Genomic DNA, 15,223 nt, shown 5'->3' on the forward strand with positions numbered 1-15,223 from the left:
ACTTAATGAAAAGTTTATATCACATCAAGTGCATTCAATGTAAAACATCAAACTGTTCCTCTGACAGGGTTGGTAGGAATATTGTCCCAGACATTCAAAGGACCATAGCAATGTTTCTTGGGCTTTAAATTTCCCTTAAATCAATATTTTTGGTAATACATACATTTGCAGAGAGTTAGATGGGAAGATAATCGTCACTCTCATCTGTAGACTTGAAGCTACAGGCAGCAGATGATAAGTCCACAACAGGGAGACAGCAATCTTGGCTCTGTCCAAAGGGGAAAGAATATCCTCTGCCAGCATCTGTAAAGCTAACTAGTTACTTGTGATCTTCTTTTTTTTCATCCCTATTAGAAAACCAGGGAGGTTAGACTGTATGACGGCCAGGTCAAGTGACTTGCTTTGTTGTCGCCGGAGGATACTGGGTGGTCAGACTCATCTTTGGGCAGGAGCAGGCTTGCTATTCCCCCGTGCTTCCAGTCCTCTCAGCTAACTCTCACCAAGAAAGCAACAATACTGAACTACTCTAAAATTAGTGCCAACCATTACCTGAAGATTACTGTGGTTCTTGTCCTATCCCCCATTTATCAACAGGTTTCAGTTCACTTCAGCTCCATCTAACAAGTGTTTTTTACAGTATGTCACTGCTTCACGCTCATCAAGGTGATTTTCACATTAGTCTGCAAAGCAGGACACAATCTGAGAGCCACCAGTCAAGTGATAAACCAGTTCATTTCAGAAAGAATGGACGGATTTTCACCATCCATTAGGAATATTACTTGGGAGAGTATCTCCAGATGATAGATCGATTAACTTCAAAAGTTAATCGATCATGAGGGGGTGGGACAATACATCCATACAGTATGCCCTTACTGGGCAGAGATGGTGTTGAGCTGAGCTCTGCCTGTTGCTGAGCATGGAAAGGGTTTCACGCCAGGCTCCCATCGTGCCATAGTGCCCCGAAAACCATTGTATAAAACATGACCACCATGGCCTTCAAGCCCCTTCTTCTCTAGAGCTGTGTGCATAGCTTTTTCCTCTGATAATGCTCTCTCTTACCATGTCAGTACCCTTTCAAAACATCTATTAAGTTTGATCATCCTCTGTGTGCAGGCAAGATTGATAGTAAACTCAGCAGATACTCAGTAGATAGCACCCAATGCACAGCATAATAGCATATTAGGTGCATGTTCACAGGACATTTTCACAAAGTTAGCATTGCCTGAGTGGGGTTTATACCAATATGTGATGCTTTTCATGGTACACTTTTTTTTTGAGTAAGCATGTTTATATATTTTGTGTTGTAATTTCTGTCTACCAGGATCCGGGAATCAGAGTCACAACTACAAAAAACACAAACAAACAACACAACATTTTAAAAGTTTAAAGACTGTGCCAAAGACAGTGGCTTTTGTTATAAGCACATGGCTTATGACAGTTTTACGTGCCTAACCCCGCAAAACATCGGTATTGTGCTTTAATTTAAAAAAAAAATACATTAGGTGTACATCATCATTAAAATAGAATCTGCACAGACTCAGGGTTGTAAACCATGTGTAAAATATAACAGGGAATCTACAATTCCGGATGGACATATATTTAGAGAAATGGTCGTCTGTTATAAGGTATTTAGCAAATTGAACATATTGTAACGTAACCCCTCAACGCATTACATGTCTTATGCCATCACATTGGTAATTTTTCTTTTGTATTTTAAGATAAAGACTTTTGGACGTATGTCATACTGTGTGAGACTCACTGTCCAGGAACTTGCAAAGTATTACCAATTGTAGCAGCTGTGCCAGGGATGACCAGTCATGTACTGTTTGTGATGCATCACAGTTGATCTGACTGGAAGAAAGTTGTCTAATGCTTTCACCTGACAAAGGAATAATTTATTATATTATTTTTGTTTTTTAATTGACAAACTATAATAGCACTAACACGAGTGCTTACCTCCAGCGAACTGAAATTCATTCAACTGTATAAAAATTGTAAACATTTATATATAAATCCCCTAAATATGCTATTTTTGTTTTTATCTAGAGCCCTGAATTGCTCCCTTGGAAATTGGTTAAAATCTATCTGTCCCCTGATCCAGAACAACATTTAATGGGTTCTTGTCTAACATATTCCACATCGTTCCAACAAGTATATTGGTAATTCATGTGGTAGTCTTTAAGTTATAACACAAACTCAGACAAACAAACAAAAACTAATGAAAACATAACCCCCATAACATAAAAAATCTGTATGTCTGACTGAGACTGACTACAAACCCGAAACTGCAATTAACATTAAAGTCCAAGTATGATTTGGTAACAGCAGATCAACCGTTAACTCTGCTTAAACTAAACACTAAAGTATTTTAACAACTCAGGGCTCATCTCTATAGCTAAATGTGACCATCATCCTACTGATAGAAGACTTGAGGAGCATCTCACAGTTCTTTGCCTCCCAGTTGTATGGAAGTTACAAGCTATTATCTTACTAGAACCATGGCCACTTAAAACAAAATGTCAAGTCATTAAAAACACAAGTTGTTCATGTATCACATTTTTTATCTGTTTTAGATATGAAATATAAGGTGTATATGGTTTCACTTCAGACCTGCTTCTTTTTTATTATTTTGTTGGTTACATGAATACTGCTAGCTCCAAGCTGTTTAGCTAAGCTTCTCTGGAGAGGCACTGACTGACACATTTAAAAAAAAATGTGAAAAAGGGACTCAGGTATTCAGTTTCTGGCTTACTGTATGATCAGCTGTTAGCAACTTGCTGGTTTAAGTTTATTCCTTCAGCACACAGAACAGGCTGCCTGCTCAGTCTTTCTTGTGTCCAAAGGACTGAGCACACTCCATGTTAGCAGATTATGTTTGCTTTTCGTCCCTTTATGCAGAAATCACTGAGCCAACATGGTTTTCTGCAGTCTATTTATTATTTCTAAAAATTACACCATGATACTTGATTTATTTCCATTGGACAAGTGGGAGACAGCTGTCTTTTGAAACTGAGGAGTGGGAGCCCAGCAGAGTTTTAGTAAAGTATACAGTACCTCCTTTCAGATGTCAAATAAATTGCGTGAGTTAAAACATGCTTTGTGTATGCACAGAAAACATGGGGGATTTTGAGTTTATCAGCCAGCAGATGAGTTAGGCCGGTTGTACATTACATTTTTTTTTAGACAGCAGGGATTTGAAGAAGAAAAAAACCACCTAGAATTTCCACATTGTGGTTGTATGGCTCCATCACCCAGAGTAGTTCAATCTACATACTTTTCTTTTTCCAGACTCATACAAGTCATTGTTACTTTTGCCCACTGACATCTGATTAGTAGATTTTTGATTCCAGGTGACAAATGTTTGAAATTTGAAGAAATTCCTTCAAGAGATTTGCAATATCATGTTTTAGAGGCCACTGTGACCTTGATCTTTGGGGACCAAAGACTTATGAATTAATGTGTGAGTCTAAGTGAACTTCTGCTCTAAATTAAAAAAGAGAGCCTCAAGGTATTCTTCAGATAATGCATTCACAAGGCAAAAAAGTTTTTTACTCATCCTTGAGTCAAAGTGAATGTTTGAGCAAAATGTAATGAATTTGCCTATGGGTGTTCTTGATATATCACATTCACAAGTCATGAGCTCACCGTGACCTTTGACCACTAAAAGATAATCATTCATCCTTGACTACAAGAGAACATTTGTACCAAATTTTAAGAAATTCCCTCAAGGTGTTCCTGAGATGTTGCGTTCCAAAACCACAAAGGTGTTTTAGTGAGGCCACCGAGACCTTGACCTTTGACTAGCAAAATCTAATCGGTCATCCTCGAGTCCAAGTGAATATTTTGTACCACACTTGAAGAAAATACACCCTCAAGTTTTTCTTTAGATATCATGTTCACAGTGGTCACTGCCTGTCGCCGCTGGAGAGACAAATAATACAAACATCTTTATCATACAGAACAAACATGTCAACACACCAAACAGACCTTAAAACACCTTCTCGCCCTATTACCACTATTTCATCAAAACTCACATACCAGTTATTTGAAATTCTTCCCGATGAGTAAGTATAGATATTACATATAGAACCTGGAGGTAACTGTATGCAGACGCAGTTTATGATTAAGAGGGACGAGGAAGAGCATGAACCAGCATAGGATCTGTTAAATCCAAGAATCTTTGAAAATAATCTTACATGTATATTTACATATTTTGTACAACATTAGACATCTAATAGTTGAGTCCATGAATGACTGAGAACAGAAATTTTACAAGGAAAACACCCAGAACCAATATAAATGTATATTTAAATATATATTAAACTTTATCTCTTAGAACCAGTCCAATTTTGTTCAAACAATACTTTGATGCATCTCATCAGTCTCTCTGTTATAAATGGGGGCATGTGTTACAGAAATCGAAGCTAACCAAATCATGAAAATGAGAGCTGACATTAAGTAAGATTAAATAAATAAAATTATTTCCTTTTAAATGTTTTCTGTCCCGTCTTAAAATGAATTAAACACCCATGAATTTGAATTTAAATGGTTTCTTGACTTTACAACTGGCCTGAACATAAATCATCTTATGCTTTAGCACATAAAGCCTACAGGTATAGTTCACCGAAAAATAAAAACTAAGGTGTTTGAGTCCACAAAACAGTTTCAGGGATAAACCGCGTTGCCAATACAATTTAAGTAAGTCGACTGACCTCTTCAAATGTAAAAAACAACAGAAAAAAACCCTAAAATGCCTAAATATTGTTCTGTGGTGTCAAAATGTTTGCTACCGGAAGTGCCAATGCTAACTGAACTAGCAATGCTACCGTAGGCACCCTTGGCCGAGAGCTTGTGTGCAGTGTGTGTTTGTGGAAATGCGGCTCCAGAGGAGCATAAATTATGCCCTTTCAATTAAAATGTGGATGTTGGGTCTAACGGACATTTAGATGACACCACAGGAGCAGGATGGAGGCATTTTAAGTTGTTTTCTATTTGAAGAAGTGGTCATCATTTACTACAATTGTATTGGATATGGCTGCAATGCTGTTTACCCCTGAAACTCCAGAAGTGTTTTGTGGAATCAAAACTTCACCCACCCCTCCATCGGCATCGTGGTGACTAGATAATGAGTGAGTTTTAATTTTTCTTTGATTTATCCCTTTCAGGAGGAACATTCAAAGAAACATGACTAAAAACAAATGAGTGGAAATACCCTATTTGGTCAAAACTTTTCTGGGAACAAAAAACCAAGTCAGACAAAAACTGTTTTGGCTATGTTTGATTATAATGGGCTTTGAGTACGTGGAAAAAAATGGCAGAAATATTCAAGTGAAACTGGAAAAACACACTTCAAGCTATCGTGGAAGTCTGCTTATATATAATGTGTGTGTGTGTTTATAACCATCACCAGCATTAATGCAGCCTGACAGCAGCAAGTCAGTGTGTTAGAGATGGGGATGATCCACATCAAGTTTACTCCCACAAGCAAAGTTCAGGAATAGAAAAATAACAGGTCTGTGTTTCCTCTGTCCCATCAGGTGCATGGGTGGGGTTCAGTCAGTCCAGTGGGTGATGAGGGGTACGGAGGGGCGTGTCAGAGGCAGGAGGGGTTAGAGGGTGATCAGGTCTACCAGGTTGCCCTTGGGTGGGGTCATACTATCCGGGAAAAAGTTGACAAGCATATCAAAGAGCTGAGTCCGCTGAGCGTATGTCTGGTCCACATCTGAGAAACCTGACAGAAAAAAGGAAAACAACTGTTAATTTCAACCAGAGTCAACCGCTTTATCTACCTACTAATACCACTGTGTCTGTATGTATGTGGAACGCAGATGGCTAAAAACCTGTACTGTAAAGCACTTTAAGTGGTCATCAAGAAAAACGATATATAAATACAGACCATAATGGTAATGGAGTCTACCACCACCACTACGACCTGGTATTAACATCTGTCCTGAGTGATCTGATAACAAGTGGACAGCGTACACAAGGGGAAAGTGTACATGTGTGAATGCATCCTCAATGAGTCTTGAGATCCTATCACTCACACCACATTTGGAGCTTATCTGGCCACATTCTTTTAGCTTTGAACACGTTTGGTATTTTGTAATTATTTGATAGTCACTTCCAGAAATTGTAACATAGGGCTGAAACTTAAACAATGCATATAATATTTATATAGCACTAGATCTTTACACAAAAGAGGGTAAAGGGACTGTATAAATATAATGGTGTTCTAGTATTATCGCCCACTCAAAGTCTATCCCAAACTAGGGTACAGTATATTTATTTAATTTAAAGTACTTTTAAGTAAAGCATGCACGTAACAAAGTTAATTGGATCTAATTCTGGCCCCTATTTGGACATACATAACATATCATTGAATATGAAAAAGGGCAGGGTTTTTACCCAGAGGGATGAAGTCAGAGCCACACTTGAAGAGAGCTGAGGGCAGGAGCTGAAACTAAAGAACAACACAATCTGAGTCACTTCAATCTTCAACAATGCTGAATAAAAAAAACGGCCTGAGCAGATGAGACTCCTGCTGCAGTGGTTGCTCTGATACACAGTTTACAACTCCACCTCTATCTGTATTCTCTGATCCTTTCATTTACCTCTTTTGTTTAAAAAGTACATCCACAATGAAAACTAAAGCCGAACTGAAAAGCAATTGTAAAGACACCCACGGTTCATGGAAAACTACAATCTTTAGATATTTCCATACCTCTTTGGTCTCATCAGGGTCTGTGTGGTCCACAGTAAGCGACAGATCATTTTGAAGATATTTCAGTGCAGTTAGGGGCTCTGACTGGGCTTTCTCCTCAAACCTGACAAATCAAAACACACAGAACAGGCAGTTGGGCAACAGTGACAGCAACTAGCCAATAGTTGGCGACATACCCAAGGCAAACATGCACAAAGGTCAAAAGTATTACAATTTCATAGTGAAGTTGAAGGCCTTTCTTGGCATGAAATGTTTATCTTTTTAAAGAAATAATAATATTTTAATAAATTTTTATTTGCGTCCAGTGTTACCAGGGACTGAAAAAATTAAATTTCTCGTTTTGCGTGTCAGCTCATTTTCTGCCGATATACCCGGAAGTCTTTCACCAGAGAAGAGCAACAACCCCAGCAGACTGATTTCCATCTTTTTTTATGTTACATTACATGTCAAATGGCAGACCCTTTTTTATCCATGCTACTTACAATTAGTGCATTCAAGATCTATGAGGGGCAATTTATCTTGCCCAAGGACACTACTACGGCATGCAGATGGGGAATACTGAGGATTAAACCGCCGACCTTCTGGTTGAAGGAATACCACTCTACCCCACAGCCACACCCTGTCCATCTGTGGTATTAGCGGACATTCTTGTCAAAGGTGTGCTCAACTTTGCTCACTCAGTGAACCGCAGGAGGAAGAGAGGACATGCTGGAGTGCTTGTGCTTCTATGTAGATGCCGACAATGTACCGCTTCAAGGAATATTTCTCTCTAACGTGCGTTCACTGAGCAACAAACTGGAAGAACTTTAGCTACTGGTGGCTAGAAACTTTTCTTCATATTTTGTCTTGTGTTTCACGGAGACATGGCTGTAGGGATCAACACTGGTTCTGCGCTGCAGCTAAAAGGCTTCCAGCTGTTCAGAGAGGACCAGGACACAGATCTCTCCGGCAAAACGAAAGGTGGGGGAATCTGTTTTTATACAAATAGCAGCTGGTGCAACAATGTGACAGTGATTGAGCAGAACTGCTCTCCTGTTCTAGAAACCTTGTTCATGAACTGTAAACCTTTTTACTACCCCCGTGAGTTTGCCTGATTCATTCTGGTCTGTGTTAACATTCCACCGCAGGCCAACGAGCAGGACACACAGTGCACGCTCAACAACCAGATACTGTGTGTGGAGCGGATATACCCGGACGCCTTAGTTACTGTCCTTTTTTGACCATGATATCTCAGCCACAATCTCCCCACACACAATTTATTGAATGACCGACCAGAGAGGACAAAACTTTGGAACACTGCTACACAACAGTCAGCGGCTGCCGGCTCTCCTAGACCTGTTCTAGAGCAGGCAAGATCATTGCTGATCCTTCCCATCCCGGTCACCACCTTTTTCAGAGACTTCCATCCGGAAAAAGGTTCCGGGCTATCAGGTCTAAAACCTCACGCCACCTGAACAGCGGGACCGGGAGCCGGACCGGGAGCTGGACCGGGAGCCGGACCGGGAGCCGGAGCGGGATCAGGACCGGGGTTCACAGCCGCCCCGGGGAAGCTAGCGGCGGCGGCGGGCGGAGTGGGCAAAGTTCCGGCTCCCGGTCCCGGGGCAGCAGCACCAGCAGCCGGCAGCCCGCCTCCGGGGAGCCCCGCGGCCCCGGTGGAGGCGGCTCGGCTCGCACCGGGGCCGCGGGGAGAGGCGCCGGACACTGTCGGCTCCGCACGGCGTGTTGCTTGCGTATGACGTCACTCATAGCGCACAGCATAGAATTACACTGAATAGATCAGCCGATATGGATCGGCCTTTACTGTATATATTGTTGTTTTGTTTTTATGTACAGTGCACCAACCACACCATGGCAAATTCCAATATATGCAAATATACGTGGCAATAAAAAGAATTCTGATTCTGATTCTAAAGTCTATCCCGCCACCCCCGCGCTGCACTGGGACACTCTGACCACGTCATGGTCCACCTGATTCCCGCATTCAGGCAGAAATTAAAGCTCTCAAAACCTGTTAAGGTTGCAGAAGGAAAGGGCATTTAGATGTGTAACGATGGTACAGAGTAGAGAGAACTCTAAAGGCCGATATATACTTCTCCGTTTTTTATGACACGGACAGAAACGGACAGAGAAACGCCCTCTCCAAGCGCCTCGGAGAGCTTTTCGTGCACCTCTGATTTTTCTAACTGTCCGTGTTTATTTCGGAGACCCAACGGACAGCCCTTGGCTGTGATTGGTCCGCGAACGACATCATTTCCGTATGACGTCATTTCCGTATTTCACATTTCCGGACCTCAAACCTCCTGCTTCCTTCCCTGTGTCACAGCAAACACAAACACAACTATGATTCTACCATTTATGTGACGTGTGTGTTAAGCCAGCGGAGTTGTCCGGCTGACGGTTGCTCGTTCGAGCACTGACGGCATGTGTGCAAGGTCACATACGGTTATAACGAGCTTTCATAACGGCGCTAGCGTGCTAGGCTAGCGGGCTAGCCACCATGCTAACTGCGGTGGTAACGGTGCAAAAACCCGCTGTCACGACTTTAATTCCACTTCTATCATGACACTGTTTCTATAATACCGCCAGGTTAGAAGCAAACACTGGGTAGTAGTTAGAGTCGGGAGTCCCTGCTGACTGTGTGTGGAAGCTGGGGGGGAAGCTAGCTAGCTCCGTGTAGCCTCAAGCAGATTCAAGCTGTGGAATCAGCAACACAGTTGGGAAACAAGACCGGGGAACCGGTCTTGTTTCCCAACTGTGTTGCTGATTCCACAGTTATTTTGTTCTGTTAGTTGCCATGGTTCAGTGTGTGGGAGGCAAGCCGACAGAGGAAAACAAACACACGTGGACACTGGTTACTACAGGTTCTCTGTCATGTTTTGAAGGGGAGGGAGAGGTGAACCCCTCACCTCTCATTCAGCTGCAACATGCTACTTCACCACTCAATGTCACTAAATTCCACTAACTGCAACTTTAACACTATTTCTAAGCTTTGGAGGAGGCATAGACCGATCACAAACTACAAACCTTCAGTCCTTCACTCACGGCAATGGTACAGACCTGACACCACCCCCCACAACATTCCCATCAGCCCCCGTACATGAGCGTTGCTGCGTCACCAATGCCAGCTCAGCATGTTCTCTGACTCTCCACACTTCAGCTTCAGAGGCTTCAGCTACCAGGCTCCTCTCCTGTGGAACCAGCTCTCTCTCTGGGTTTGGTAAAGGCCGACACCATCCCTATATTTAAGGTTAAACTTAAAATGCTTCTTTTAGATAAAGCCTATAGTTAGGGTAGGATCAAAGCCATCCCTTAGTTATGTTGCTATTGGTAATTGTTGCTGCTATCATTAATATTAGCTTTACACTCTTATGGTTTTCAATATATCTATAGTCAGAGCTGAAACCTGAGTGTTCTCTGTATCTCTCTCCTCCCTCTCTTTTTTTTCTCTAAAATTTGTAAGGTCTTGACCTTCTTTGTATAGTGCCATGAGATAATGTATATTATGATTTGGCGCTATTGAGAATAAAATGTACTTGTTGAAGGTAATCCTATGTACACAAATACCAGTACTATACTGTATTATGCGTGCACCTTCCACTCACGCACGCACAAACGTGGGCACGCACACACTCCATGGCACATCTGCAGCCAGTGTGTCTCGGGTGCAATGTAATGTGAGTTAAACAGGCTGCACCTGCACCAGGGTGTGGGGTTGGGCAGGGTGACGTGTCGTAGTTTTGCATTCAAACTTTGGACACTTGGACCTCGATTTTGGTCTTGGTTTGAGAATCATTACAGCCCTAGACAATAGCCCATCTGTTTGATAGCATAGTACAGTATTAATGTTGATAACAGAATATCCGATGTAAGACAAATGAAGCAGTGGTGGGTTGTCAGTGGGACCTCAAATTAGAAAAGCAGAAGACCTGTATTTCCTGATGAGGTATCTGCAGTGACGGAGCAGATACTCCTTAGAAGGCCGACACAGCTTGAGGGACCAGAAGTCGTCCAATCGCATTTTAGGAGAACAGGACTTCCCAGGGTTTCCACCAAACAGGTAATGCACCTGAAAAAACGTAGAAAATATACACTAAACCGATATTCTATTCATCAGTCTTTTAACTTACAAACCCAACAACAACAACAACATGAAGACTAATCACAAACACTAAAATAAAATTTTGTATCCAACAATTTGCATTTGGCCAAAATTCAGCTTGTTTACAAATCCTATTGAGTAGAACTTGGGACGTATGCAATTTTTTTGTATTTAAGATCCTGCTTAGACCTGATATTAACATCTGTCCTGATTGATCTGATCACATGTGTAAATTCAAATGTATATGCAATGTCTCTTGAGATATGATCACTCAGACTACATTAAGGGGTGGCCATACTTTTACGTGCGTGAACATAAATATGTCCCTGGGCCACATTGAAGGAGCGCTGACTGAGCTGATCTGTTACAGTTTTACAACAAATATTACACCTTTCAGCACCCATAAGCTAATTTGTTTGTGGCCACTCCCACAATACCCACACTGACCAACCAATATTGATTGCTATTTCTTAATTTTATCTTAGAAAGCTAAACTGAGCCTTGTCTTCAAAAGAGTGTTATGAGCAGGGTTTCCGTGACATAAAATTTTCAGTGGTGGCCCGCCGCCGCCTTCAAGCCTTAGTGAATCAATTTAGAGACCAGTATATAAAAGTGCAAATGAGCTGAGTGTTACCTTGTGCATCTCATCATATACAAGCTGATGTGCAAAGCGTGGGCACGGCTCATCCTCCTGCAGAGCCTTGCTCTGGTTTTCTTTCACTGCCTGATCGTTCTTATACACACATGACCTGAGGAGGAATGACGACAACATACGCACACAGGTACGAAATATGAAAAGTTAGCACTTCTTCTCAGCTTCAAAAGAAAACCTGTTCTGGTTTATTCATAAACACCAATTTTCAATTAATCCAATGGTAAATAGACTACATGTATATGCCATTTTCTAGTCTTACTGACTACTTTACTCAAAGATTAACTGTAAAAGTAATTTTCACACAGTCATATAGTGCTTCAATACACAAAGCCTTTTCTATCACATCATTGACACACTGACAGAAAAGCCATTGGGGGCAGTTTGGGGGTTAAGTATTCTACCCAAGGAAACTTCAGCATGGAAACTCGGAAGTAATTAGTACAGCAGCCATATTACGCACTACACCACTGGCCCCCTTGAATTTTTAGGACATTATATTACATTATTTCAATTATAACAACCAGTCTCACTCTACTTATATATGATAGTTACACAACTGTTTCTCTCCCCTGCAATTATGCCCTGCAAGAATTTTTCATTCTGTCTCCTACCAGTTGTTGCGGGCGATGTCATAGATCCAGAAAGAGTTGCGAACATTCTCCTCACGTTTGTCCTTGTCTTTACTGAGGCCCGAGAGAACATGGATCTCATTGAGGTCGGGGTCGATGGTGGCCCTCTGGGTAAAGCCTGTCATTGGCACTTTGCAAAAAAACAAAAGGATAAGGGAGATTGAGCTATGATGGGAAATGACAATAGTTTCTATAAGAATAGCAAGGGGAAAAATCTGAATAAATTCCATTATAAATCAATCAAATTAATCAAATTTTCAAATAAGATAAAAATTCTATTGTATTTTATTGTATTCAAATATACCGGCTGCTATGACAACTTAATTTCCCTTTGGGGATGAATAAAGTACTCTATCTATCTATCTATCTATCTATCTATCTATCTATCTATCTATCTAAATCCTATTTACAGGGAACAAATATTCAGATATAGATTCATTATCAGATAAAGAGACAAAATCTACAGATTACCCTTTCAAGCAGTTTATTTGAAAAGCAACTTCATCTTCTTGTACAACGCTTTCTATATGTATTACAGACATCCACAACATGATGATATTGCCAGTTGCAGATATCTTTAATTTAATTCTGATTCAAGATGTCTTCTATTCCCCTAAATTCAAGGTACCTTAAATTAAGTTTTAAGTAGTCAGCATGGTGTTATGGATATCATGAACTTGAATCATGACTGCAGAATTAAATTTTAAAGAGTTTTGGAGTTTTGAGTAATTAAAACATTCTGGATGTGCCCCTGTGTGTCAGAGAGCTGCCGGTGTGACAAAGATCAGCTACCTCCTCTACCTGGATGACATCAAGCTGTATGCCAGGAATAAGCAAGAAATCGACTCACAGATCCCCACCATGACATCGGAATGTCATTCGGACAAGATAAGTGCGTGGGATGGCATCGAAGTGAAGCAAAATAATCAGATCTACCAGAAGGCAACATAACAGATCTTTAGGACAGCTATCAATACCTCATGATCCCACAGGCCTATGGAAACCATGAAGAGGCTGCAAGGAAGTCAGGCACAGCCAAATTCCTACACAGAGTAAGACAAGTCCTGAAAAGAACAAGGTCCGAGCCATCTACACATATCACCTGCCAGTCATCAGATACCCAGCTGGTGTAATAACCTGGCTAAAGGAGGAGACATAGGCCACTGATATCAAGACAAGGAAGCTCCTCACTGTGCATGGAGGGTTTCACCCAAGTCCAGCATCATGGGGCTGTAAACTGAGTGAATGGAGGGAGGCAGAGGACAAGTGAGTGTCAAAACCACTATCCAGGATGAGGCAATGAAAATCCAGGACTACATCAGGAAGATGGCCCAAGTAACAAGCTGAAGTGAATACCTCAGACAGCAGAAACCAAATGATGAGATATGCATGTATATATATGGCTGCACAATATTAGGAAAACATGCAATTTTATTGTTTAATGTTGAGAAAAGTAAACCATTCTCTCCATTCCAAAATTTTTTTTTCAGAAATTTCACTTGTATACATGGAGTGGGATCTGCCCAAATGCATGATCACATGGGCAGAGCTGTGGAGACTGGAGCCTTTCTGGATCTGTGTATCACACCCAGAATTGGTCAACCATTTATTCAATTTGTATTTGGCTGCAAAGCTGTTGACCCCTGAAGTGAATTTAACTTTTTGGGTGAATTGTCCCTTTAATATCACTGTTATTACCATTGTTGTTGTAACTATTAATATTAGTCTTTTTGTTTGTTTATTAGTTTGTTACATAACGGCTGTGGCTGAGGGGTAGAGTGGTTGTCCTCCAACCTGAAGGTCGGCGGTTCGAGCCCGAGTCTGACCCATCTGCATGCCGAAGTGTTCTTGGGCAAGATGCTGAACCCTGAATGGCCCCCCATAGAATAACAAAGTGCTGCGATTAGATGCACTGTATGAATGTGGTTGTGAATGGGTGAATGTAAAACTGAACTGTAAATCGCTTTGAGTGGTCATCAAGAGTAGAAAAACGCTATATAAATACAGGGTTTCCCCCAGTGCTGTATAGGCCTGGCGGGCCGCCAGGCTTTACTCCCCCCCCCCCCGCCAGGCTAAGCGTTGCATGTTTTTTTTATTTAAAAAAAAAAAAAATCCGTCACTCGCGCACATCAACAACACTTCACTTCCTCATTGAGCCCCGATCCCCAAGCAACCATCCTATTGGTCCAAACAGTAACATGTCCCACCCAGACGCCTTCACTGACCCTCGGACATCAGAACGCTCCTTCAACACAGTGTTTTACTGAACATAAGTCAAAACATAAACATAAACCTAGTCCGTTACACGATTAGGCTGCAGCTATTTGGTTTTATTTATTTAAAAATAGGGTACTTCTTATTTCATACATTTTCCACAAATATGAGGAGGACTCAAATAGCCCTACAAAGTTCTGTGTTTAATTTATTTCAAAGTAGGCCGACACTTGCCTGTGTATTTTGTTTGTTTGTTATTTTGTTGCTTGTCTGTTTGAGTAGCTGGCTGAAAGCAAAGAAGTAGTACGCTTATCTTTTATTGGTAACCAAACTGTTACGGTTCATTGTTTCTGAAATAAGAGGACTGACTGCTATGTTCACAGCAAACTTGTATTTTTTTTAATATTAAGTAGGGCTGCCACTAACGACTATTTTTCTATCGATTAATCTGACGACTATTTTATCGATTAGTCGATTAATCTAAACGATTAATTTTCCTCCAAAAAAATCAAATTGACCATTTCAATTCAGTTAATTTTATTTTGATAACAAACTGTATGTCACCATATAATGCAGCACAAAACAAAATGTAAACAAAGGCTCAAATATTAAAGTGCAAAACTGTAGGTTTAAACTAGCAACTCCAACGTGATAAAAATAAATAAAAAAGAGGGCTTATAAGTTAAGTCAGCAGTGCAACTCAAAAATATATCAAAGTATCTATTTAACCCCTTATCAAAATAAAAAAGTTAGGTGTGCATATTAAACAAAGTGCAACATGTTTAGAGTATAAGAAACAATGGTGTCCAGCTCAAAATCCGACTCAACACCCCCCCCCCCGCGGGTGCCTTCTAGCAGCGCTACCACCAGGCTTAGCAAGTTTTCGTGGGGAAACCCTGTAAATA

General features: G+C 41.0%; 1 protein-coding gene across 1 annotated transcript in view; it reads right to left on the bottom strand.

The window, feature by feature from the left end:
• Window positions 1-2,597: 2,597 nt before the first annotated feature.
• Window positions 2,598-15,223, bottom strand: part of mkln1 (muskelin 1, intracellular mediator containing kelch motifs) — a 29,139-nt gene continuing 16,513 nt past the window's right edge. Inside the window, exons 13-18 of the mRNA XM_061071884.1 lie at window positions 12,087-12,234; window positions 11,455-11,569; window positions 10,648-10,787; window positions 6,722-6,824; window positions 6,406-6,460; window positions 2,598-5,731 (exon numbers count right to left, since the gene is read on the bottom strand). Of these exons, the coding sequence (XP_060927867.1) occupies window positions 5,610-5,731; window positions 6,406-6,460; window positions 6,722-6,824; window positions 10,648-10,787; window positions 11,455-11,569; window positions 12,087-12,234 (683 nt within the window). The 3' untranslated portion in view covers window positions 2,598-5,609. The remainder of the gene's footprint in view (window positions 5,732-6,405; window positions 6,461-6,721; window positions 6,825-10,647; window positions 10,788-11,454; window positions 11,570-12,086; window positions 12,235-15,223) is intronic.

The sequence above is a fragment of the Limanda limanda genome, chromosome 1 (assembly GCF_963576545.1).
Source record: "Limanda limanda chromosome 1, fLimLim1.1, whole genome shotgun sequence".
NCBI classification, from domain to species: domain Eukaryota; kingdom Metazoa; phylum Chordata; class Actinopteri; order Pleuronectiformes; family Pleuronectidae; genus Limanda; species Limanda limanda.